This window comes from Vicia villosa, unplaced genomic scaffold, assembly GCF_029867415.1.
Source record: "Vicia villosa cultivar HV-30 ecotype Madison, WI unplaced genomic scaffold, Vvil1.0 ctg.000941F_1_1, whole genome shotgun sequence".
NCBI lineage: Eukaryota > Viridiplantae > Streptophyta > Magnoliopsida > Fabales > Fabaceae > Vicia > Vicia villosa.
In genome coordinates, this window is record NW_026705423.1 from 579,544 (window position 1) to 605,625 (window position 26,082).

The following is a 26,082-nucleotide window of genomic DNA, read 5'->3' on the forward strand; positions in this document are numbered from 1 at the left end:
GTGATATCCACATTGCACATTAGGGTCATACCCAGGTGGGAACGGCTGTGGTGGAGGCTTGAGAGATTTGGGGACCACCAATGAGCTTTGAACTAGATATGGAAGAAGTTTGCTATATGCCATAGGAATCTGGTCCAATGGAGCATTTCTTCGTTACAAATTACTTCTAGGTTGGCGTTGATTCGGATGACCTTGTTGATGTGGAGCACATTGCTTTTGTGGCAGATACTGAACCGATTGTTGTTGGACCATCTGGGGTTGTTGATTGATAGTGGTGGCAAAGGCTTGTGGAATATATTGGCCAGGAGAAACTAGTACCATCTGATAGTTAGGAACCTAAACCTGAGGATAAGCAGGGATCTCCTCTTCTGCGATCTCAGAAACTACATTTATTTCACGTTTCTCTTCTTCTGTGAATTCAGAAGCATTGTCCATATCTTGGATTTTACCCATCTTTAAGGCGTTTTCAATTCGTTCCCCTACGACAACCAAACTTGAGAATTTGGAGGAAGCACATCCAACCATCATATTGAGATATGGATCTTTCAAAGTATTCATGAACATGTCTACAAGCTCTCGTTCCAAAAGAGGAGGTTGAACTCTGGAAGCTAATTCTCTCCATCTTTGTGCATACTCTTTAAAAGACTCACCAACCTTCTGAGTTAAACTTTGGAGTTGTAGTCTAGTAGGAGCCATGTCACTATTATACTTGTAATGCTTGAGAAAAGCCTCTGCTAGTTCATCCCATGTGCGGATGTGGGTTCGTTCAAGTCGTGTATACCATTCGAGGGATGCTCCACTGAGGCTATCTTGAAAGAAATGCATTAGAAGCTTATCATTTTCCGCATACGGAGCCATCTTGTTGCAGAATGCCTTGATGTGACTCATCGGACAAGTGGTACCCTTGTATTTCTCAAAACTGGGGACTTTGAACTTAGCAGGAATCTTGATATCAGGCACTAGGCACAAATCAATAGCATTCAAACCAGAGGAGCCTCGACCTTCTAAAGCCTTCAATCTTTCTTCTAGGAGATGGAATTTCCTCTCATTTTCCTCGATCGGGAATTTGAAAGCTTCAAGTTCAGAATCGTTCTCATGATGTGAATCCTCCTTATTTGGAACTTCCACGGGCACAGGTTTTGATCCCCCATTAGCAACAGTAGTTGGAGTACCATTAGCCAACTTAGCAACACTTTGTCTAAGCTCTCCTTGCCCTTGAACAACAACATGGAGAGTCTCAAAGAGTTGGATCATCCTTTCCCCCATAGTATCCAAGTCCTTACGAAGTTCAGCCTGATTTTGTCCAAGATGGTCCATGATTATCTTCTGATTAATCCTCGTATGCTACAGATGTAGGGAAGTCAAATTTGTTGATGAAGCAGAAATCTGTGTTTGAAAGGGACCCCAATTAGCTTCTGATGCGGAACCATGAAATGTATGATGATATGAATGCAATGTTCCATTTCCGAGGAATCCTAAAGTCTTTTCACACATTCTTTCTTTTATCCTTTTTGAAACCAAAGCTTTCTTCCTTTTTTTTTTTTATAGAATATCTTTTCTTTTCTTTTTTCCTTCTTTTCTATTTCCTTTTTCTTTTCATTTCTTTTTTTTTGGAAATAGACTTTAGAATTCCTCACAAATGAAGTGGATAAAACAACGATGTTATGCAATGCAAGCATGGGATCAAGGTCCATATGATCTGAGTAACCACCACACAATCCTCTGAATTACTGATGTGAAGCTTCTGTACAGGCCAAATGTCATAGGATCAAAGGTTCGACGCCTTTTTTGAATACCAGAATATCAAGCACCATGAGAACAGACCAAATAAAGGTCCATCTCAAATATGAAGAAGCAATGGTATGTAGGAGTCAAGGTTTCCTGTCCCACCCCAATCTCACGGGTATGAAGTCTAGACACGGACAAGTGGTTCCTAATGGTCACTAGGGTCTACAGTTCCCATGGGGTACAAAGTGTTTGAGGCAGCAAGCGTGCCAGACACAGTGTTCCATGAAAGAACCTCGCCCAGTTGTGGTACCCCATGTCAATCTCAGCCATAGCAAGCGCTACGGGAGTCAACATGAGCATCCACGCTAATCCTATGTGTCACTTGGCCTGGGTAGTGGGCCTTTTACCTCATACAAACCCCCCACCTGCAAAACAGAACAGAAGACCCCAAGGAGCACAGAATATAATCCATATGCATGATGTGCAAACAGAAATAAACATGACATGTAGGCAAAGAATAAGCATGCAAACATATATACAAAGTATAGACATAAAAACAAGTAAACACCCAGTAAATAAACAAACAAACGCAGGCTAGGATCGACTCACTAAGGATGGACCAGCAACAGGTCTAGCAACATCCCCAGCAGAGTCGCCAGCTGTCGCACGCTCGCGAAAAATGAACAGAGTCGCCACCAATATATTTATCCCATAACGGAAAGGAATATCAGAAAACCTAACAAAGGAAGGAACAGGGTCTTGCGACCAGAGAATCTAGGTACGGGAGTCGGTTACGCGAGGGGAAGGTATTAGCACCCCTCACGCCCATCGTACTCGATGGTATCCACCTATGTTTGTTTCTATTTAAAGGGTGTGTACTATGTCTATGTCTACATGCGAATGAATGCAAAAGAAATACGGGGAAAAGAAGGAAATATTTACAAGTGTGCTCGTTCAAGCCCCGCGACTTGATGCCTACGTATCCTTTTCAGGAATCAGAGCGCCGTAGTTCGGCTCCATAGTTTCTGTTTGTTTTTGTATTTTTTAGTTGGGCGGCGTTAACGTTCGCGCTCTTGCACAAGGGGACAACCTAGGATGCAATGGAGCGGAAATAATGGTGCCCTTAAGAAAGCGAGAGAAGAGAGAGAGAGTTTGAGTGTTTCGAGGAAATCCCTTAAGCAAGGGAAACTCGAGTTACTCTTTGGTTTGTGTTTTTTAGAGGTTGGGAACTTACGCCTGAATGGAACCCTTAAGCAAGGGAGCTCCAAGCACTCGAACATCCCTTAAGCAAGGGAAGTTACAAGCTTCCATTCCCTTTTTATTAGTCAAAGTATTTATTAGTCATTTTTATGAGTTTTCTTGGTATTTTTTATGGGAGTTTATTCAAGTATTTTTAAATGGATTAAAGTGTTGTAAAAAAGGAAAAGAAACTAGCCTAAAAGAACTAGCCTAATATGAATGGGAATTTCTACCTAATATTATCATGGTTTCTACCTAAAGGTTAGGAATAAAGGAACATGAAAGTTAAAGTCACAATAGAAGTAAAAATGGAGTAAGATAATGGTGCAAAATTACACTCAAGCATGAGTTACCAAACCCAAAATTATAGTACAAAATGAATTAAAAAATACTACTATTTTTGTTGATTTTATGAAAAAGGATTGAATTGCAAATCAAGTAGAAGGGCTAAAACAAATAGCCTAAAACTACTATTTTTGTGAACATTTTTATATGTCAAGAATTTGGTTTAAAGTCTAACAATTAGTAAAAATTTTAGTATTTTTATTACCTAAAAGAAAGATAGAAATCTAAGTAATCATAACAAAAAATAAAAGGAACAGGGAGGTATATGCTGATTTCATGGGTGTAAGGAGTAATAAGGGCGCTGGGCCCAAAAGTACCGGCCCACACAAATTGTTTTGTTATCAGAATCCGTGTCAAGAGAAAAAAAGGCACTGCCTGGGCCTAGGGGGTGGTGAAACTGGTATGGCCCAAGGTTGATCCACATGATTCAGATTTTATTAACAGAATTTAATAAAAAAATTAAATTGAAAATGGAATTAAATTAAAACAAAAACAAAGAGAGGATTTAGGGTTTTCAGTGTGACCTCTCAGCTCTCCCTCTCCTTCGTGCGAACGACGACTCTATGAACGTCCTCCGATTGCTCTCCGGCCGGCGGCGACTAGCTTCCCCTCTCTCGGCTTCGTTGTGTTCACCTCCCCGTCTCCGCTCGTTTTCATCTGAAGTGTAGAAGGAGATTTGAAGATTGAGGAATCCACAGATGAGATTTCCGAACGACGATACCGCGAGATGAACGCGCAAGATCGGAGAGATTCTCCAAGAAATTGGCAAAAATCGCGATGAAGATGGAGTTCTTCGGGTAATATTGATTTCACGCTTCTCTGTATCTACTGTTTTTGTTCGCTTTGTGCTATTTTCCTCTGCTCTTCTTCTTCTTCTGAATTGCTTTGGTCTTTGAGAGCTCTGTGTTGTTGTGTTGTGCGTTGAGTGATTGAGAGTGGCTGGGGAATAGCGTAGTAGGAGAGTGAAATGGTGAGGTAGGGATGTTGAGTGTTGAAGGATTGAGGTTAAGCCCAGGTTTGGTTCAGAGCTTGATGCAGGCTCTGAGCAACCTTGATGGTGAGCTATGAGTGAAAGGAAGGGAATTGAGAATAGGATTTGCACTGAGGTTTTACACTTCTCCTTTCAAAGTCTGCAAGCGAGACAATGATGAAGGCTGGTGATAGTGCTTCCAGGTGTGTTTCTGCAGATGAGTGAAACTGGTTTTTATATGGGCAATGATTGAGTAATGATGATGAATTCTTGGGTGTGGAGCCTGAATCATAACTTGTAATGAGTTTTTTTTTCGATTTCTCGAGTGTGGGACTTGGAAAATTGTAGATAGCTGAATGAACTGTTTAATTGTTTTCTGATTTTTTGTGTTGGACTATTTTTTGGGTTTCAATGATGTGGTACTGATGTGTGCAAGTTGTTGTATCAGGCAGGTGTGATATGGAATGATTGGAAACAAATGCTGGGATGATGAAATCAAATTATGAGAGGAACGTTGGATTGTTATTGTTGTATGCAGGCTGTGAATGAAGGTTAGTTTATAGTTTATATGAGTGAAGCTGAGGTTTTGTGGGCTATGCCTTTCTCTTTTTATTGCAGGGCTGATTTATTTGTGATGCAGGGAATTTAGACTCAAGTGAACAGTGGGGCTGAATATGGAGAAACTGTGGTGCCATGGAGCTGCTTCAAGAATGGAAGAAATGTGTGTGGCTGCCTTACTGTAGTATTAGTTGCTGAAATCCGAGATGATGAGCTGGCAGTTGCATGTATGAAAGCGGCGAAGCTTGGATCGATGTTCGAGTTAGCTTCAAAGGTGAGTTGCAATCCCATTACGAGATTTTAGTAGTTAAAACTGTTGGTTTAGGTTAGAACTGAAATTGAATGTTGGGTTTTTTTGGTAGTTTGAAGTCAAATGCATAGGTCCGAATGTCAATGTTTGGCGTATTTACCTTTCAGTTTGCCTCTTCTTTTCCCCATGTTTGCGGACCTGACTTGTAGGAGTTCAATTGCTTGCTGAAATGACTTGTTGTGCTCTTGTTTGGATAGATTTTGGTGGACCAGGTTTGATTCTTTATGATATGGCCTTTTCATGGCTTTGTATGCGAATGTTTCAGTTCTGTTTTGGAACATTGGTTGGATATGAATTGAATGGTAATCTCCATGGTGTTTTCTGGACTTTTGACTCATGAAACTGAATTGGACTTATATGTTTGAATGGGGGGTCTGTTGTGAATTGTATGAACCTGTTGGTTTTGGATTGTGGTTGCAGGCTCACACAAGGCAGATGGGAAATGCAAGGATGTTGGATATGACTTGAAGTGTCTTGAAGCCAAGTTAAAGGAAGGTTACTTGAACAAGAATGAAGGTGGGTTTTTTTTATCATGGCAGCAAGATGAGAAATGGAGATGGTTATGATTATAGGTCACCGGTCAACTAGTTGGTCAACCGTTTACTAAAGTCAACACTTAACCAAAAGTCAATTGCTGATTTTTGTAATTTTATTATTTTTTGTAACATATCTCCATGTTTGGAAGTAACTTTTGTAATGGAAATTGGATTATGGATGTAGCTTGTAATGGTTTCCAATGATATTCGAATTCTCTTTTCCCTCCTTTATGCTTTTATTCACATATCAAGTCATTTTCTCCAATTTTTGCAACTCTGGTTCACTAGCATCAAAAGGTAAAAGCCCAAGATAATCCATTATGAACTTTAGTCACAAAGTCAACCTCCATGGTTGACTTTGATTGAAAGCTAGGATTCCTTCAGATGTCTTCAAAATTTGAAGGTGGCCTAATACGATCCCCAAATGAACGAATCCACACTCTTTTAACGGAGCCTTAGATGAATAGCTTTTATGCCAAATAATCAGGTGAACCAAACTTTGAAATGGAGAATGAACCAGATGAAATCTTGACAATAAGATAATCATAGGCACAACCCTGAAAATCCACTATTTGACACAAGCACAACGAAACGGACCTCACTCCATGATCAGTTGAGAACCCCAATAGGAACAAATCTGCATGAGATATGAACTTCGAACCATGTGAAACCTCACCTTTATCTATGACCTTGATCCCCTGCCAAGTTTATTGATTAATGATGCATGTTATGTTAGATGACCTAATGGAGAGTATGTACATGAATGCGAAGCCTAAGCCAGTTAGAAGTAAAGGGGTAGGACAAATTTGGGGTATGACACCTACGCGCTAGCTTTCCAACGCTTCAAACTGCGCCTCAAACAGAGTCATAAAACTCAAGATACACACAAAACGACGTGTTTGGTACAATAACCAAGAGGCTGCTATGGCCACCCGTAAAAGCTGCTACGACTTGTAGCAACTCCCAGGCCATATTTCCACAGTTTTATGCCCCCGGTAAAATAACGAGAGGACTGCTACGGCCCGTAGCAGCTGCTACGACCCAAAAATGGTGTTTTTTGATTTTCTGCGATTGCTTTATCGTAACAATACCAAAAACTCAATTTTATGAATCCCAGACAGTCCCAAAACATATAGTGATCATAACAATCGATCCATAAACATTTCTTAACATCAAAATACAAAGAATGCACAATCATAACACCAATTCAACTAAAAATCATCATATTTTTCAATCAATTCATCACAATGAGAAAAAGAAAGAAAAGAAAACATAGAGGGTAAGGACCCATTTCCATCCATATGCTTTAGCATCTATTGATGAACAATTACCCCTACCTCAAATATGCATAAAAAACTCTAGCTTTGGCTATGGGGTTCTTTCTCCCTTCAAGAGCTCTCCCAGGGCTTGGTCTTTTCTCTACTTTGCTTTCTCACCAATATTCACGTAGTGGTTAAAAAGCTCTCCCTTATTTTCTATTATAATTAATCTAGTTATTTAAATCCAATAAAAATAATTAATTACTCTCTCACCCTTCTAATTCTCCCACACCCCTCCTTTTCTCTCATTTCTTATTTTTCTATTAATTCAATTATTATAATAATTCTTATAATTCTACTAACACCCAAAAATTTCCAAAAATTCAAAATAAAGTACTCTAACACCCAAATACAAAAATAAAACAAAAATTGGGGTGTTACAGGGTGTGGATTCGTTTTTATGGTATATCGTTACAAATTCATCTAATCGACATGGTCCTTGGATTTATGAATGAATAAAAAATAGAGAAAAAGTAGAGGATCGATTTTTTTAGGGTAATAAACTTGGTACTTGTCATAGTAAGCAGAAGAAAGGAAGATGCTTGTGTAAATCCCATAATAGGAAATCAATATCATCTATTCTTGATCTAAAAAGAGTGACAAGGTTATCAATTAAAGATAGATTTAATTTAATTCAATACATTAAGGGTAGAAAAAATAAAAAGTTGTCTAGCAGTTCGTCGAGGTCAATTTCTAAGGAAAATGAGGGAGTTTCTTTGACGGTGGGTTCTAAGGCTTCAAGCTCTAATAAGGATTGGAAAATTGGATGGTGGTTCATGGTAAACCTCATGAGGTTGTTGATGATGTTTGTGTGATTGGCAAATCTATAGGGTTAAAGATCAAGGGTGATTGTTCAACTATGTTCAGTGCTTTGTCAAGAGAGAAAGGTGATAGGATTAAGAATGAGGGATAAGGTGAGAGTGGCAAGGGGGAGGGGAGAGATACTGGGTTTGAAAATTAAGATAAAGTGTTTTTGGGGTTGTGGAAAGGGAATTGGTGGTGATAATGAAGCTTGTTTCTTTTAATGTGAGAGGGTTGGGTGGTTGGGAGAAGATAAGGAAGTTGTAGAGGTTGGTTAGAGAGAAATGTTCGTTGGTGGAGAGCATTTAGGAAACAAAATTGGAAGTGATTGACGATGTTTTGTGAAGGTATCTATGGGGTTCATCTGAAATTGGCTATTCCTTTCGACCCTCTGTAGGGACCTTTGAATGTTTATTGACATAATGGGATATTAACGAAGTGGTGGTGAAAATTTCAATGAGTATTGAGAATCTTTTGATTATAAAAGGGTGTTTAAGAAAGGCAGGGCAAGAGTTTGCTATTGCCAATGTTTATGCTCCTTGTGATAATGGTAGTCGGTTATCTTTATGGAATCACTTAGGTGTTCTGATTAATGATTAGGAGAGGAACAATTGGTGTGTGAATGTCAATTTTAATCCTATTCGATCAATTGAGGAAAGGAGTAAGGTGATTGTTTATCGTATGGAGGAATACTATCATTTTAATCAGTTCATTGAAGATAATTTCATGGTTGATTTATCGTTATGTGGGAGAAGATTCACGTAAGATCAGGGGGGTGGTCTTTCTATGAGTCGTTTGGGTCATTTTTTATTATCAGATGCTTGGGTTTATTTTTGGCCTAATTTCATTCAAGTGGCTCTTCCTAGCACTATTTCTGATCATTGTCTGATTTTGATGACTATTGACGAAGAGAATTGGGGTCCTAAGCCAACTAAAATGTTAAAATGATTGACATATTTACCATGATACAAGGAGTTTGTGAATGAACAATGACTATCCTTTGAGGTGGATGGTTGGGGAGGTTTTGTGCTGAATGAAAAACTGAAGCTGATTAAGGGCAGTTTGAAATTATGGCATCAAAATCATACTCAAAACTTAAAAGGAAAAATCAGAACGGTAAAGATTGTATTTATTTCTTGGATGTTAAAGGCGATGAGCATTATCTAGAAGTGGAGGAGTTGGGAGAGTTACACTCTTTATCGGAAAAAATTCTTTCTTTATTCAACTTGCATTCAAGTATCCAGTAGAAAAAAATCTAGACTATTTTGGATAAAGAAGGGAGATGTGAATTCAAAATTTTTCACGGTATTATGTCTTCGAGGAGAAGGTTGAATGCCATCATCTCAATTTTAGTTAATAATGTACAAGTAAATGGCATAAATGGAGTGAGGAGTGTTGTTTTGATCATTTTCATATTCATTTTAAAGTGGTAGAGGTTGATCGACCAGGGATAAAAGGTATTTCTTTTAAATCAATCACTAGGGAGGAGGGGTCGGTTTTGACTTTACCTTTTTCAGAGGTTGAGATTAAATCGGAAGTTTGGGATTGTTACTGTTTTAAGAGTCATGGCCCAAATGAAATTAATCTTGGATTTATTAAAGACTTCTGAGAAATCTTAAAAGACTAGTTTATGTGCTTTTTTGTGTGCAGATTTTCACCGTAATGGTAAGTTAACCAAAGGCATAAACAATTTTTTTATTACTTTGATTCCTAAAGTTGAGAGTCCTCAGCGTTTGTTGGAATTTTGACCTATTTCTTTGCTTAACTGTCTGTATAAAATTCTATCTAAGGTTCTTGTTAATAGGCTGAGACACATGATTGGAAGTGTTATTTTTTAGTATCAGTCAACTTTTGTTAAAGACATGCAGATCTTGGATGACATTCTTATAGCTAATGAAATTGTGGACGATGTGCGTAGTTTGAAAAAAGAATTATTATTATTTAAGGTTGATTTTTAAAAAGACTATGGTTTGGTGGATTGACGGTATTTGGATGATGTTATGTGTAAAGTGAATTTCTCGACTTTGTGGCGGAAGTGGATATTAGAGTGTATTACTACACTAACAACTTTTGTACTTGTGAACGAGAGCCCAACTAATGAGTTTAGGATTGAAATAAGTCTTCGTCGAGGTGACCCTCTTTTTCTTTCTAATAGTATCAGAAGGGTGACATTTTTTATGAATGTTATAGTGGAAAAAAGAAAGTATACAAGATATGGGTGGGGGCGCAAAATGTTGTTACAGTTTCTCATTTACAATTCGCCGATGATACGCTATTGGTGGGGGGTTAAAATTTGGGCAAATGTCTGAGCTTTGAAGACTATATTGATTCTTTTTGAAGCTATATCGGGATTAAAAGTTAACTTTCATAAAAGCATGTTGTTTGGGGTCAACGTCTCAGAATCTTAACTACATCAGGAAATGATGGTTATGAACTATAAGCATGGTTGACTACCTTTTTTATTTAGTTAGGGATGCCTATTGGTGAAGATTATATGAAGCTTGATTTTTGGTATCCTCTGATTGATCATATCAAAAGAAGAGTCATTTTCTCTCTATGGGGGGTTCGTCTGATTCTTATTAAGTATGTCCTGTCCTCAATTCTAGTCTACTTTCTTTCCTTCTTCAAGGCGCCCTGAGGTATCATATCTTCACTTGGAATTTATTTTTAATTCTATTTTCTAGGGAGGGAGGGAGAAAGTGAGAAATTTTTACTTGATTAAATGGAATACTATATGTTTGAAAAAAGAAAATGGAGGTCTGGGGGTTAAGAGGTTGAAGAAGTTTAACTTAGCCTTACTTGATAAATGTTGTCAGTGGATTATAAATGAGACGGGAAGCCTGTGATATAGGGTGTTTTGTGCTTGGTATGGTGAGGAAGGTGGCATTTATGTTTTGGGGGTATCGGTGGTTCTGTTTGGTGGAGGAATTTGAAAAACATAAGGGAAGGTGTTGGGTTAGTTGATAACATTGATCAAAGAATAGGAAATTGATCTTTTACTCTATTTTGGATAGATCCTTGGATTGATGGTATATTTTTGAAGGTAAGATTTAGTAGGTTATTTGATTTAGTTAAGAATAAGAGGGCGACAATATCATAAACGAACCAGTTGAAGTTTACGTCAATAAAAATAAGCATAATTCCCATTTTTTATGGTTGAAGACTATGCCGCTTAAGCTATATATTTTTCCTGGAGGTTGTTACTGAATCGTAGTCCGACTAAGGACAATCTGGATAGGAAGCAGATTCTTGCCACGAACAATAAAAATGCGTGACAAATTGTAGCGTGGATGAAGACATAAATCATTTGTTAGTAACATGTGAGTTTTTCAATAGGTTGTGGCCTATTATTCTTAATTGGTTAGAGTTCTCCACAATATCCCAAGGAAAAATTTGGGATCATCTATTGCAGTTTGGTGGGTTTGATGGATTTTTGAAAAGTTTTTGGTTGGCTTTTAACACTATTTGGTTTGCGGTGGTTTGCGTTATTTAGAAAAAGCGAAATCGGCGTATTTTCGAGAATAAAGTGGATCAATTGCAAGCGTTATCTAAAAGCGTAGAGCTTTAGTTGTTTTGTTGTTTAAAGTCGAAATATGTTACTTTCGATTATGATGACTAGTTATGGAAGTTAAATCATTTATCTTGATTATCAACATTTATGTAGATCGCATTTTACTGATTTTTTTCTAGATTTTGAATTATTTCTTGTCATTTTTCGGTACAACTTGTGTTGGATGGATTTACTAGTTATGGAGGTTAAATCATTATTCTTGTTTATAACCAATTATCTAGATCGCTTTTTACTTATTTTTTTTCAAAAACTTTGGATTATTTCTTGTCATTTCTTATCATTTTCATTTTGTCTTTTTTTTAAAGAAAAAATTACTTAAAATTAAAATTTACTCCCTCCGTCCCAAAATAAGTGTCATACTTGACACTTTCATACAGATTAAAAAAATATGATAAATGTAAGAGAGAAAATAACAATTTTACCAAATTATCTTTGATGATTATTGGTGTATTCAAATAATCATTAATGCAAAGTGAGAGAAATAGTAAATTGATAGTATTAATTAGAGGATACAATTGAAAGATAAAAGTTAAAATTGCATTGAAAATTAAAAGAGACACTTATTTTAGGACAATTTTTTTTTTTTTTATAAAATTGACATTTTGAAACAGTGGGGGTATAACTTTTGAATTTAAAAATCAATTTTATATTAAAATGTACTATTCAATTTAGTATAAATTATTTAAATATACTCCCTCCGTTTTTTATTATAAGTCGTTTTAGAAAAAATATATATATTTTAATATAAGTCGCTTTACAATTCCAATGAATAATTAATGTTATTTTTCCTATTATATCCTTAAATATTTATTATTCTCTCTCCTTTCAATTATATAAATTTATCTTCCACATGTCATTAATGAAGGATAATTTTGTAAAAACCTTCATAATTTCTTATTTTCATACAACAATTATTATTTTTCTTAATTTGTGTGAAAAGTCTAAAACGACTTATAATAAAAAACGGAGGGAGTAATAAATTACATTCGAAATCAATTTTACCTAATTAATTAGTTTTGTCATAGCAATATCAACCATAGTAATGTGTCATGTCTTAATTCTCACGGGCTATGCAATATATATATTCAATAGTTAATTAAATATTGTCTTCCATTCAATTCCATTCCTAAAAATTTGTTGCCTATTCAATATATTAGTTAATTATATTGAGTTTCAATTTGATTAATTATTTTGTCATAATTTGTGATACTATTTGTTTGAGAGAACTTATGAAAACAACTTATGACAATGTTCGTAAGGTTTTTTCAACTTATTTTTATAAGTTCTTCAAGACAACTATGTTTTATTTTGAAAATTTCTTTAGCCACCTCCCTATGGGGGTCACCCCCAGCGAAAAACCAAAACTACCCCTGCTTCGGAAATGAACTTCCGAAGCGCTTTTTTTTTTTAATATTTTTTGTCTTCGTAAATGAACCTCCGAAAATGTCAAAACCGTTAATATTTTCGGAAGTTCATTTCCGAAAATATTTCTCCATATACAAATTTCCCTCCTTCACTATTTCATCATTTTTCTCCAACACTTTTCCAAACCCTCTCCAAAACCCAATCAATCTCCATCCATTTTTCGTCCTAAAATCAAGTTTCAAACCGTTGATCACGTTAAAGGGAGCATAGAAAGCTACAATTTCAGGTAAACATCACTTATTTCATTCCCTATTTCATTACATTGATTCAACAAAATTCTGCTGAACACTGATATAATTCGGAAGTTCATTTCCGAAATATGTTACCTAACATATTTCGAAAATGAACTTCCGAAAATAGGCCTGGCAGTAAAAAAAAAACAGTTTTGGCCAACTTTTGATAATTTATTCATTTGTTAGGTATGGTGCATCCGGACAACATTGTGCAAGACGATGGAGTATTAGTTCCAGAAATTGTCAACGATAATAACGATCCGGTTATTGACGTTACTCCTATGATCAATGCGGTCGATGTTCGGCAACATTTTACAATTGATCGGAGCTTCGGCGGTCGCGAACAATTGCTTGATTGGGTTCGGAAGGAAGCTAACAAAAATGGATTTGCAATTGTTATTTTAAGGTCGGACAACGGAAATAGTAGGCGGAAAGCTTTCGTTGTTTTGAATTGCGAACGGGGTGGTAGTTATGTACAATCAAACCGGGTGCTAAAACACGAGGACACGGGGTCGAGAAAGTGCGGGTGTCCCTTTAAGTTGCGTGCTACTCGGAGGGTTGATGATTTGTGGCGGTTAACCGTAATTTGTGGAATTCATAATCATGCCTTGGATGTCAAGTTACACGGACATCCAATGGCGTGTCGTTTGTCCTGCGAAGAGAGGAATGTGATATCGGACTTAACGATAGTCAAAGTGGCGCCTCGCAACATACTTGCCGATATGAAGCGTAAGAAACCGGATAACGTTTCAAATATCAAGCAAGTTTACAATGAACGGCACAATCTCAAAGTGTTGAATATGGGTCCTCGGTCGGAAATGCAACAACTTTTGAAACTACTAGGCGATAACAAATATGTTTCAAGCTTCCGAACCTCCGAGGACAAAGTTACGGTGCGTGATATTTTTTGGACTCATCCCGAAAGTATCAAATTATTCAACACATTTCCAACCGTTCTTGTGATGGATTCGACGTACAAGACCAACAAGTATAGGCTTCCGCTTCTAGAGATAGTCGGTGTTACCTCGACGGACAAGACTTATTCGGTGGGGTTTGCTTTTTTGGAGTGTGAAAAAGAAGACAACTTTACGTGGGCCTTGGGAATTTGCAAGTCTTTGTTAGTTGATCAAGCGGTTATGCCAAACGTCATTGTCACCGACCGGGACAATGCTTTGATGAATGCGGTCGATACCGTCTTCCCGACATCTACCGCTTTACTTTGCCGGTATCACATAACTTGCAACGTGAGAAGCAAGTTGAAACCCGCGGTTAGGACAAAAGATAGGCCGGATGAAAACGGTAAAGTTGTTAAAGCCGGTGTTGTGGTTGATAGGATAATGGCGGCATGGAGGGAAATTTTGGATGCCTACTCCGAAGATGTGTATACCGAGAAATTGGCACACTTTAGGTCATTGTGTGGTTCCCTTAAGACTTTTTGTCATTATGTCGAATCTGTAGCAACCTGCCCTAAAAATTAAATATTAGAGTCGCCACCTATTCTACCAAGGCGAATAGGAAACCTCGCAGTTAAGAGATCAGGGTAAGATACTATATTCAGGTCGAGGGAGGGTGTTAGGCACCCTCAACCCTTTCCTAAAGGCTAACATCTCAAAGATAAAGGTTTATGGCGTGGCTTATAAAGAAAGGTGACAGAGAGTAATAAGAGTTAAAGGCTAATTATTTGAACATGATTAAAGTTTTGAAGAGGGGGACTCGCCTTGTTGCCAAGTGCCTACGTATCTCCTTATGGAGAATCAGAGTCAACGTAGTTCGGGGACAGGATTGTACGCCTTAGAATTGAATTGAATGTGGTTTGAAGTTGTTTTGAAATTGTTTTTGAAATGCGAATGTTCGAAGGAATTTTGAGTTACCTTATCGTAGTTGTGAACATCGCAGTGTTGAAACACCGTAGTATCGTGGTTTAGTGTGTTTTAAAAGTTTTGGGCGTACAACCCTGATTTGATTTAGCATTATTAACCGCAACGATCAATAGATTCAATCGCCATAGTTAACAGATTTGAAGTTGTATCGTTACCAATTTTAATCAATTGATTTGATTATTACTGATAACGAATTATGATATTTTTTAATAATTATGAATTGATTTGCATTGTTACCCCTCGCAATCGATTGATTCGATTAAAAAGAATAACAAATTTGAAGTTAGAGAAAAAGGATTAATCATCACAACTAATAAGATAGTTGCAACCATTTAATCGAATATAATTGAATTGCATTTTAATTAAATAGAATTTTAATTAAAATTATTGTTGACCATAGCGATTAATCGATTTAATCGGCACGAACAACAAATTGACATTTTAATATAAATATCACATAATAATTTATTTATAAAAAATAATTATTATACAATTAATATATATTAAAAGGTATTTTGATTAAAACAAAATAAATAATTAAAATTATTTAAGCTAATAGAATTAGGATTCAGTGTGGCTGATTGTATGGTGCATGGCATGGGGAACAAGTTCTGGAACGTCAGATCTAAGGCCATGGTGACTGGATGGTTCAGATTTTGCAGGTGCATGGTGGGGTGTATAGTTAGGGGCGTATAGGATTATAGATAGAATTTCAGAAAAATAACATGAAAGGGCCAGGGATCGAACCCTGGACCCTTGGGGTGGACAAACAACAGGCGCACCAACTCAACTATGGTGTGAGCATGTCTAAAGGATGCGTGAAATAGAATAAATAATATAAATCTCAAACATATTAAAAACGCGCGCGAACTTTTAAATGAACCAACCGGACGCCGACACCTCATCGTCTTCCACCCCCAGACCTGCAAACTTCAGAGTGAAAATAGCTACGAAATTGCTACGTATTTGGTCGTAGCGAATTAACCTGTATAATAGCGAATCCACCATGCTTGAGTATAAACCCTTCGCACCTATCCCAAACTCCTCCTTTTCACCACGTGAATCTATTCATGTTATTATTATAACCTAATTTCACCCCTAATGAAAACCCCCAATTCAAAACCCTAGAACTAGAAAACGGCCTCTAATGGCGCAACACGATTAAAGCACTCAAACTCCACACAATCAACCCAGAAACAATCAACACATCAAAACAAACCAGAATACATGATCAAAGCATTATGAAAGTGTCTATAACATGCTAATCGATTCAAAGTTTGAAGTGACTTACTTTGACAAAATTGAGATAATTCTGGGGGTGTTGAAGTCGTGCGATGGTCCAGATAGATTCAGTGTGTTCCAAGGAAGGTGTAGAATGCTCAAATCTCTCTGGAATGCCCTAAATCCTTGAAACCGAGTTTGGCTTTTTTTTGTGAAAAATTTGGTTCTTGCAAGTTCTTCTTTGGCCAGAGTTGCGTCCCCTAATCCTATGCCCCTCTTGTCTACTTATAGTGAACCAATTAGGTCTAAAAGAGAGATCCAAAACTCCTTAAATCCACTCTTGCCCAATCTTGGAAAATTGATATTTTCCTTTTATGGAAGCTTGCTATTTTGAAAAATATTGTATCAATTTCCTCCCCTTTGATCATGCACGAAAATAAGATATATTTTGCCATTTAATATTGATTGGAATTGGCCTATGTGGATATTTTAACTTAATATTTGATTTTTTTACTTAATTAAATCATAAAAAATAAAAAAATATATTAAATCAAAATAAAAGGCTAAAATTTGTAGTGTGTGGTTTGGATAACATGGATATTTTGTGGACCAAGATTGAGTCCTAAAAAGATAGGCCCATTTGCAAGAAATCCAACTTAGACCTCCTTTATTTCACATTTGGTCCTCCAAAATCACCCAACTTTGATCAATCATATCTCTCTCAATTTCTAAGCTATGAGGGAGTTCTGATACTTTTTGGAAACCTTAAGAGGTCCTCTACAAGCCACTTTGGAACATATTTTTCATTTGGAGCTTTTATCTTGATCATATCTTCTCTGACAAAAAACTGCTTTTGAGGGGTGCCTGAAAATGACCTGTAATCTTTTGCACTGTATCTCTCAAATGAATCATTTATAGCCCTGGCTTGTGAGAGACAAAGTTGTAGAGAATCCAATTTACTTCAAACTAGGCTTTGAGTGGGGAATTTTTGATGTTCCATGTGAAAGTTATGCCCAGTCAAAGTTGGGTTGACTTTCTCCTAAGAAACCCTAATTTGAACCTTTTTGTATTCGTTCATCTCTGAGTTTCTATTAATGGAATCATGATCAATCTTTTATCAAATGATGGTTATGCTTCACATACTTTATGTTGACCAAAATTGGGAGTCTTTGACTATGCTCTGATTATGGTTGACTTTTAAGTCAAACCAGTTGATTGTGGATCATCTGGACTTTTGAATGAGTAATCTTTGGGACTGGATCTTGAATTTTGAATCATTGTAGGTGGAATATGTGAGGGCAAATTTTGGGGTATGACACATCGTTACCGGAAATTCATGAGACACCTAAGTCCAAATGTAGTGGTAACAAAGGTGCCCGTATTTCGAAGCCACCTCGCACACCGCCGATAAAAAAATCACCCATTGTCTACATTGATGAGATGCCACTTTTTATGCACAAATATATCGATAACATCGTTGATGTTGGAGGAGACGGCAATTGTGGATATCGGGCCGTTGCGGGTTTGCTTGGTAAAGGGGAAAATAATCACACTTTAGTCCGACGGGAACTTCTTGCGGAGTTGACTTCGTATCGGGACATCTACGGCCGACTATATGAAATCAAGAAAAGTTTGCAAAAATTCATGATTCACTTGTTCCACCACTTACCGGTATCGCTCCGGTCTCGAAGTGGATGTCATTCCCCGATATGGGTCATCTCATAGCAAGTGCATATGATATTGTATGCGTCGATTTGACGAGGTTTGGACTATGTGAGACTTTCTTTCCACTTCATAGTCGACCGCCATTGGACTCGTCGGGCCGAATCATATGCATCGGGTATCTACGATCGCGGCACTTCGTCCAAGTGTTTTTGAAACCGGGGTGTCCTATACCGGCTACTTGTTGTCAATGGACCGCACATCGTTCAAATGAGGCGGAGACTTGGCCGGATCCTTTTGTTTCAAGAATGGCGAAGTTTGAAGAAATGATGAGCCAAGAGCGCGAGCAAAATAGAGAGCGGTCGAAGAATGAGCCTATTTTGGACTTAGGATCCACCGATTGGTTCGGTGAATTTTAGTTTGTTCCGGATCGTTTTTTGTATGTATTGTTGTTTATCATGTAAAATCGGACCGATTCAATACATTTATAATATAATTATGTTTTATGACTTGCTTGTCTAATTTATGGTTAATGTCAATTCCATATGTTCAATTTAGACAACACACTAAGCAATCAACAAAATGCAAAATTTATGTCTGTTTCTGCATAATTCGGAAATGAACTTCCGAAATATGCTAGTCTGCCTCCTATTTTCGGAAGTTCATTTCCGAAATGTCCCCTGAGGCAGGATAAGGTTTGTTAGGCCATCAATGCTCCAATAAGTCTATAAATACACACTCTTCTTCATCCTCTCCACACCACAAAACACAAATGACACAAACCTACCCCCACCTAGCATTCGTCTACTTTGAAACCGGCTACCCGATGCCGTTCCAATTTCGCTTCTCGCGCGACACGCCGTTTGCGGAGTTGATACCGTCGCTCAACACGCTTTTGCACTATTCCGAGAATCGAAAGGTTGTCAAGCTCGAGTACCGCTCGCCATCGCTTAACGACGAGGGAGGCATTAAGTTCACACCTTTTGAGATCAAGAACGACGAAGATTTGGCGGTTTTGTGGACAACGTTCGACCGATTTTCTTCGAAAGGCCCGATCGAGTTGGACGCGAAACTTCAAAGATCGGCGGACGATGTTATCAAAATGTTGACTCATCCCCACCTACCTGTGATCAACAATATGTAACTTTAATTATATGTAATATTATCGTTGTAATCTTCACCCGATTAAATAAAGCGAATTGTTGTTGTTTTTCATTTTCTTCTGTCCAGACATATTTTCGGAAGTTCATTTCCGAATTCCCCAAGGGGGGTGCGTTCGGAGATGAACTTCCGAAACACCACATTTTCTGAAAAAGTAACTTTATTTCGGAGATGCATCTCCGAAATCAATATTTTATATTAAAAAAAACACGTTTTCGGAGATGCATTTCCGAAAACACCTTTTTTAAGAAAAAAAGTACAGTTTCGGAAATGAACTTCCGAAACAAGGGGTATTGTGGTAAATTCACCAGGGATGGGCAAGAAGGTTGGGAGGTGGGTGAAGAAATTTTCTTTATTTTTGTATTTTAATTCAAAGTATAAAATAAGTCGGCCTAAAAGGCTTAAAATGTTTTTTTAATGGCTTGTGGCCTAGCCTCTTTAACAAAATTTGCTTATAAAAAAGTCTAGGTATTTTCTATTTAATTTTTTTTAGCCTAAGTTATATTTGTGTAGGATAGGCCGTAAGCCCTTGTTAATTGGTCCGACTTATTCCCACTCCTAATTGTATATGATCCACACACTAAAAATATTAGTTTTATTCATAGTAAATGGAGATTTTGTTAAAAAAAACTCATGTTTTTGTCGAAGAAAAGAATGCACCCCAACTATTTTATTAATACTTATAGAAAAAAACTTGTAATACATATAATTATGCTCGCCTCATAAAACTCCCTTAGGAGTTATTAGGAGAGAAAATAGCACAAAGTTTATTATTGAAATATAAAAACAAGTTAAGTAACATAGAAATACATAAGAGGGTATGCACCTTTTGGGTATGCGAGGTTTAGAGGTAAAATCGACACATTTTTTTCATTTTTCCTTTATCTTCTTCACTATTTTCCCATTCGCTAGTCACGATGGATAATTTACTTCTCTAATAAATTCGGTTTGTCTCACCTTGCAGAGTATCCAGGTAGAGTATCTAAGTAGGTTTATGTAACATCAAATTGTTGCCTCCTTTATCATGCCGAACAAAAGTTTACACCTGAATGGATCTGCACTCCTAGCAATCACCATATGATTGGGGATAGGGGTGGCAAAACGGGCGGTGGCCCGTCGGGCCGGTCCGCTCACCCGCCAAAATATGACGGGTTGGGTTAGGATTTTAGGCCCGCCGTCCACCAAAGTTCACCCCGCCAAAACCCGCCGCCCGCCTAAGCTTGCCCTGCCAAAATCCTCCGTCCGCTAAAGTCCGCCTCACCTATTCGTTAAGCTTGTCTTTTCCTAAGTCCACCCTTTTTTAGTTAATTCTAGTAATTCAAATTCTTGATGGTTTTATTTTATATATTTATTTGTAAATATATGCAATATTTTTTAGATAATTTTGTTTAAAAGATGCTTTATAAAAAATTGTTCTAAACAATAAGTAAAAAATTTAATTGAAAGGTAAAAAAAGACTATTAATCTAGTAAAAAAATGAAAGAAACATAATTAAAAAAATAAGCGGGCAAGCCCGCCACTCGACAACTTGGCGAGGCGAGCATGAATTTTATGCTCCATTTTACTTGGCGGGCTTGCCCGCCACGCTTATTATTATTATTATTATTGTTATTATTATTATTATTAAAAGGTCATGTTAAATTAAATCAGTGTAACGTAAAATCAATTGGAAAAATACTTGCATGAACACAAACATAACAAGTGGTTTTACAAACAAGCAATCACAAATTTTTATTAATTAAAAAATAAAAATATTTTTTTCTCTCTCTTACTCAATCACAACCATCCCATGAATTCAATTAAAAAAGAAGTTAAATTTTAAATAAATTTAAAATTTTCTCTTTTTTTATTGATTGTTCCTAACACTAATGATTTATGTTGGTATTCATGCAAATTTTTCACAATCAATTATTAATAAAAATTTAATAATGCAAATTTATCTTTAAAATATTTTTGAAATAAGGTTTCAATTATATAGAGTCAAATCAGGAGGGTTCCATGTGGTGACGCTAACTACAGTTTGATTTGATTAAAGTGTTAATAACAACAAACCTGGATGGAGGCTATTTAATTGAAATTACCATCTTCTATTCTTAGTAAAGACGTGTTTGGTTTCAACTCTCAACTAAAACTTCATGCTATTATTGTGAAAGCAATGTTGTGCTTGTGCATCACCGTGATATAGCGCAAAATTGTGAACTCTATCTATTCATTTGCCTAAAATTGACTGTGTTACGTTTGTATAAACATAAACCAAATAGTTTTAAGAAAACAAGTTAAAAAGAAGTTTTAAACAATTGAATTTTTCTTGTCAAAAAAAAAAAAAAACAATTGAATTTTTGGTATAGGGAAAATATGATACATTTTGTGAAAAAAAAATCCAAATAACCATGTTTAATAATTTATTTACACCAAAAACCATATTTTCGGAAAAATTACCGGTATGACCAGGTTTCAGAGGTGGCCTCCACATAGGAGCCACCTCAGGTGGCGCCAACCACTAAATTGACACAACATATGCGCCACCCAGGGTGGCATCAATGTTGATTTTTTGGTTTTTAGCCACCTAGGGTGGCGCCTACTCCCATTTCCTTTTTTTTTTTTTAATTTTTTTTTGTTTTTTTTTTGTTGTTTATATACTATTTTTTTTTTAATTTTTTTATTTATTAATAAAATGGTTTTTAACATAAATAAATAAGTTCAGTGAATCAGTTAAGTCGAGCGTCCACGGAAAAGAGTAGTTCATTGATTAATTAAAAGGTACATAGAAAATAACCAACAGAAAAGATAAAGTAAAACATCTAAGAAATCACCACGGTTAAAACAATGTCATTAGGTCCATGCATCATTTGAATGACATCAATGTCGTATTCCACCTTATGCCAGAAACTTATCGTTGCTCCAGTCACAGGATCGGCCCTTGTTTTAAGCCTCTTGATGCTTCTTATCTGTTCGCCGGCCTCGTACTCCCCCTCTAAAAATCTCAGGAGAGTCCTCTTGAGTTGCTCGACGGAAGAGATATTCCAAAACATAACCGGCATGGGAGGTTTGACGGCGGAGAATATGACATGTTCGTTCCTTTTGCGATACTCCGGCTCAGGTTCGGCACGCCATGTTGATCTCCGGGGCGGCAACTCTGTTGTCCGGTGACATCCATCTGGCCTAGTGGTTGTCCGGCGAGGCATGGTTGTGTTTGTGTGATTGTTTGGTATTTGGATTTTGTGTATCTGTGTGTAAACTCAACCATAGGAGCCCCTAATTTATAATAGTAGTGGGTAGAAAAAATTAATGATGTTGCGTACTGTTTACAAGCACGCCTAACATGTATGATAAATGCAGACACACTGATCAATGACTGACTTGATGGGACTAGACGAAAGCATGCGTATTTGACTGACTGTCCAAAATAAAGAGTGGCAGTATGGGCCATGAAGACAATTTCACTACGAGACAAAGACATAACTAGTTGATTTAATAAAGGATAATACAAATACATAACAAATAGAAATACAAATACAAACACAAATACAAATACGAATACTAATACAAATACAAAAACATTGTCAATAAAAATACAGATGACATACAACTAATTGTTGGTGGAATTTGATCCACGGTTAGGACAGGTATTTTTATTGTGCCCGATTTCACGACATATGCTACACTTTCGTACCATTTTCTCATGATCCATCTCAGTTGTGATCCGGGTGCTGTTCGGGCGGCCTCTTTTCTTTCTCCGCATGTTATCATTATGCCAAACCACGTCCCCTTCATACGTAGGCCAATAATCCTCCTTTGCCATCACTTGAAATGAGTTGTTGTACACCCCAAGCAAGGTATCTGCCTTGTAAATGGGAGATAAAAGTGCAAACGGATCTTGATGCGCATACGAACATGCTGCAATTACATGAGAGCATGGCATCCGAAAGGCTTGAAACTTTCCACAATCGCACCACCCTTCATCTATAAGAACCCTGTATTGTTGTCTCGGAAGGCCCTCGTTATGGTCAATCGTTTCTTTAACACTGAAGGTCCGGTTGAATCGATCGAAAGATGTCACAATGTGGCTGTTGGCTTTGGCAGATTGCTCTTTCATGAATTTGACGCATGTTTCGCTCCATAATTGTCCGGATTCTATAACTGCATTCCAACGCTCACCTCTTCTTGCGAAAAGAGAAGCCATCCTATAGTATGTTGCTTCCACCAAGGCAGTAATCGGAAGGTGTCTGATGCCCTTAAACACCCCGTTCATAGACTCCACAAGATTCGTAGTCATGTGCCCCCATCGCTTCCCGTTGTCGTATGATCTGGTCCATTTCTCTCTAGCAAGACTGTCAACCCATCTGCCTGCATCTGGATTTGCCGCTACAATTTCTTGGCGATAATATTGGAACGTCGGTTGAGTCAACGCATATCCGGCATTGACAAGAGTCTTCCGAAGAGCCCTGTCCTTTATCTCCCGCATGAAATTTTGTGCAATGTGTCGAATACAGTAAACATGCGTTGATGTAGGGTTTTGCCACCCGTTTGCTGGATTGTTGTACGCACTCTCGATGGCAGCATGTCTGTCTGAAATCAATCAAAGTCCAGGTTGGGGGGCAACGTGTGTCCGAAGATTTCTGAGAAAGAAACCCCAACCTCCAGCAGTTTCTCCTTCCACAAGAGCGAAAGCAACAGGAAAGATGTTACTATTTCCGTCTTGAGCCACAGCCATCAACATGGTGCCTTTATATTTTCCGTACAACCAAGTTCCATCTATTTGAAGAATTGGTTTGCAATATGAAAATCCTTGTACACATGGGCGGAAAGCCCAGAAGAGCCTGTGGAATATCACATTTCCTTGAAGTGATGTTCCGTCTGGAGATTGCGCCGGAAGGGTCTCTAAAATAGTAACAGTTCCAGGAGCATAAATTTGAAGCGCATATAAGAAATGTGGGAGTCGTTTATACGAATCCTCCCAATTTCCATACACAACTTCGATCGCCTTGGTCTTCGCCAGCCACGCCTTTCTATAAGACGGAGTGTAGTTGTACGTTGCAACGATATGAGAGATTATCGTTTTCACCTTTAACGATGGATCTTTTTCAACTAGAGGCAAGATTTCTTGACAAATGATGTCATAACTGAGCTTACGGTGATCTTGTGAAACATTTGTGTTAACACATGTGTGATCTTGGGAAATATATCCTATAACCCATGAGTCACTTCTCTTCCTGTATGATGCATGCAACCTGAATCCACAATCAGTGTTTCTACAGTAAATTTTGTACCTTTCGACATTGGCGCGATCAACTCTAAAATCAACATTGTTTGCCATATGAAATCTTTTTATGGCCATGATACATGCCTCCTTAGAACGAAATCTGTCTCCTACTTTTAACCGTTGATCTGTTTGGGTGTATGGATCATAGAAAATATCAGTCGATGGTTCGTCATCCCCATCAAAATTCAGGTTCCTCATGTGCACTGGAGGCATATGCACTTGATCTCGTGGTACAACAACTTCCGGTTCATCTTCACTTTCCTCGTTTACCAGGTTATCAACTTCTATTTCCGGTGCTTCTTCTTCTTCATCTACAACGTCGACCTCTGCTTGCTCGTCTCCAAGTGCATCAATGACTTGTGACTCAACCATTTGTGTGGTTTGAACTTCTGGTAGAGTAACATACAGTTCTATGCATTCGTAACCAGAATACTCATGATTGGCAAACATATTCTGCATGTCTTCATCGTCTTTGATCTCAACTTGGATAAACTTGACCGGGTTGTCTCCACGAAGAAAACGATATTGGTAAAAAATCTGGGATACACCACCCATTGCAAGCTTCGTCTCTAATCTCCCTTTGAAGTAACTGAAATTTGCTTTTCTGCTTAAACAAAATCGTTTAACCTCAGTGTTTCTAAACAGAAAACCAACTTCTTCGTTGTCATAGGTCTCGCCAAAAACATGAGCGTTGATAATGTATTGTGGAGGGGCCATTGTTGAGTGGGTAGAGAGTTTTATTGCAAATATGTAATCAGATGTGTAATGTGTTGTGTTAGTTTACACGTTATAGGTTTCCTTTATGTAGACGAACATTGAGTGATGACAATTATGAAGGCGAATACTATACAATCACATGCGTACTGAGTTGATTTGATGAATAAATAACACTGCTGCACACCAGACTGTTTCACAATTGATTTGAGGTGTGCATGACACTGCTGAACTGTTGCACAGTCGACTTGACCAGACACAACCATACTGTACAATCACATGCGAATAAAGTTGAAGGAAAATGAATGCCTGAGTTGATTTGAGGTGTGCTTGACACTGGTGAACTACAGTCGACTTGACCAGACACAACCATACTGAACAGTGTACACTGTACAATCACATGCGAAGACTGTATGCTAATTATTTTCGGTGACACAGAAAACCCTAACCAAACCCTAACCAAACCCTAACCCTAAATTTTCAAAAAAAAAACATAGAAAACCCTAACCAAACCCTAACCCTAAATTTAAAAAAAAAAATAACAGTAGCATGTAGGCGCCACCTGGGGTGGCGCATTAGACCAACTTTTTACAGCATGGCGCCACCTGGGGTGGCGCATTAGTGTACTTTCTTTTTTTTTTTTGTTTTTTTTTTGCCCTAATTTTGTCTAGTGGTCCCCACTGCCAAAACCCTAATCTGATCCGCCAGCATGTGATCTACCTGCATCGAAATACTGTATGCATGCATGCCTAGACAATTCAGCACCGAACACGGGATGCAGGCCTAGTCTATTCTGCCACAAGACAATTAATGCATGCATGCTTAGACAAAGTCAGCACAAAACACGGGAATGCATGGTCATTTCAACATAGAATGCATGTGAACCCATCTTTATCACTTTGATATCTGTATCACATGCATGCTCACCACTTGGCCCTCATGCACTTAACATCAGCAACCACCAACCCTCTATAAATACTCTCATAGACTTGCTTTCTTTTCACCAACATATATTATTCTTCTTCAAAAAAACACTTTGCATTTTCAAATCCGCAGAAAACTTAAAGAGTTCTTGAAAATGGCTCAACAACAACTTCTTACCATGGGTGAAACACACAGAGGAACTAGAGCGAATTTGGCGACCTA

At 37.6% G+C, this 26,082-nt stretch overlaps 1 protein-coding gene across 1 annotated transcript; it reads right to left on the reverse strand.

Moving 5' to 3' along the window:
- Nucleotides 1-6,156: 6,156 nt before the first annotated feature.
- On the reverse strand, nt 6,157-24,939 carry LOC131632458 (uncharacterized). Its single transcript, XM_058903203.1, has 2 exons — nt 23,794-24,939; nt 6,157-6,384 (listed from the first exon to the last, which is right to left on the reverse strand). Exons 1-2 carry the CDS (start codon nt 24,937-24,939, stop codon nt 6,157-6,159), a joined length of 1,374 nt encoding a protein of 457 aa, XP_058759186.1.
- Between the last annotated feature and the right edge of the window lie 1,143 nt (nt 24,940-26,082).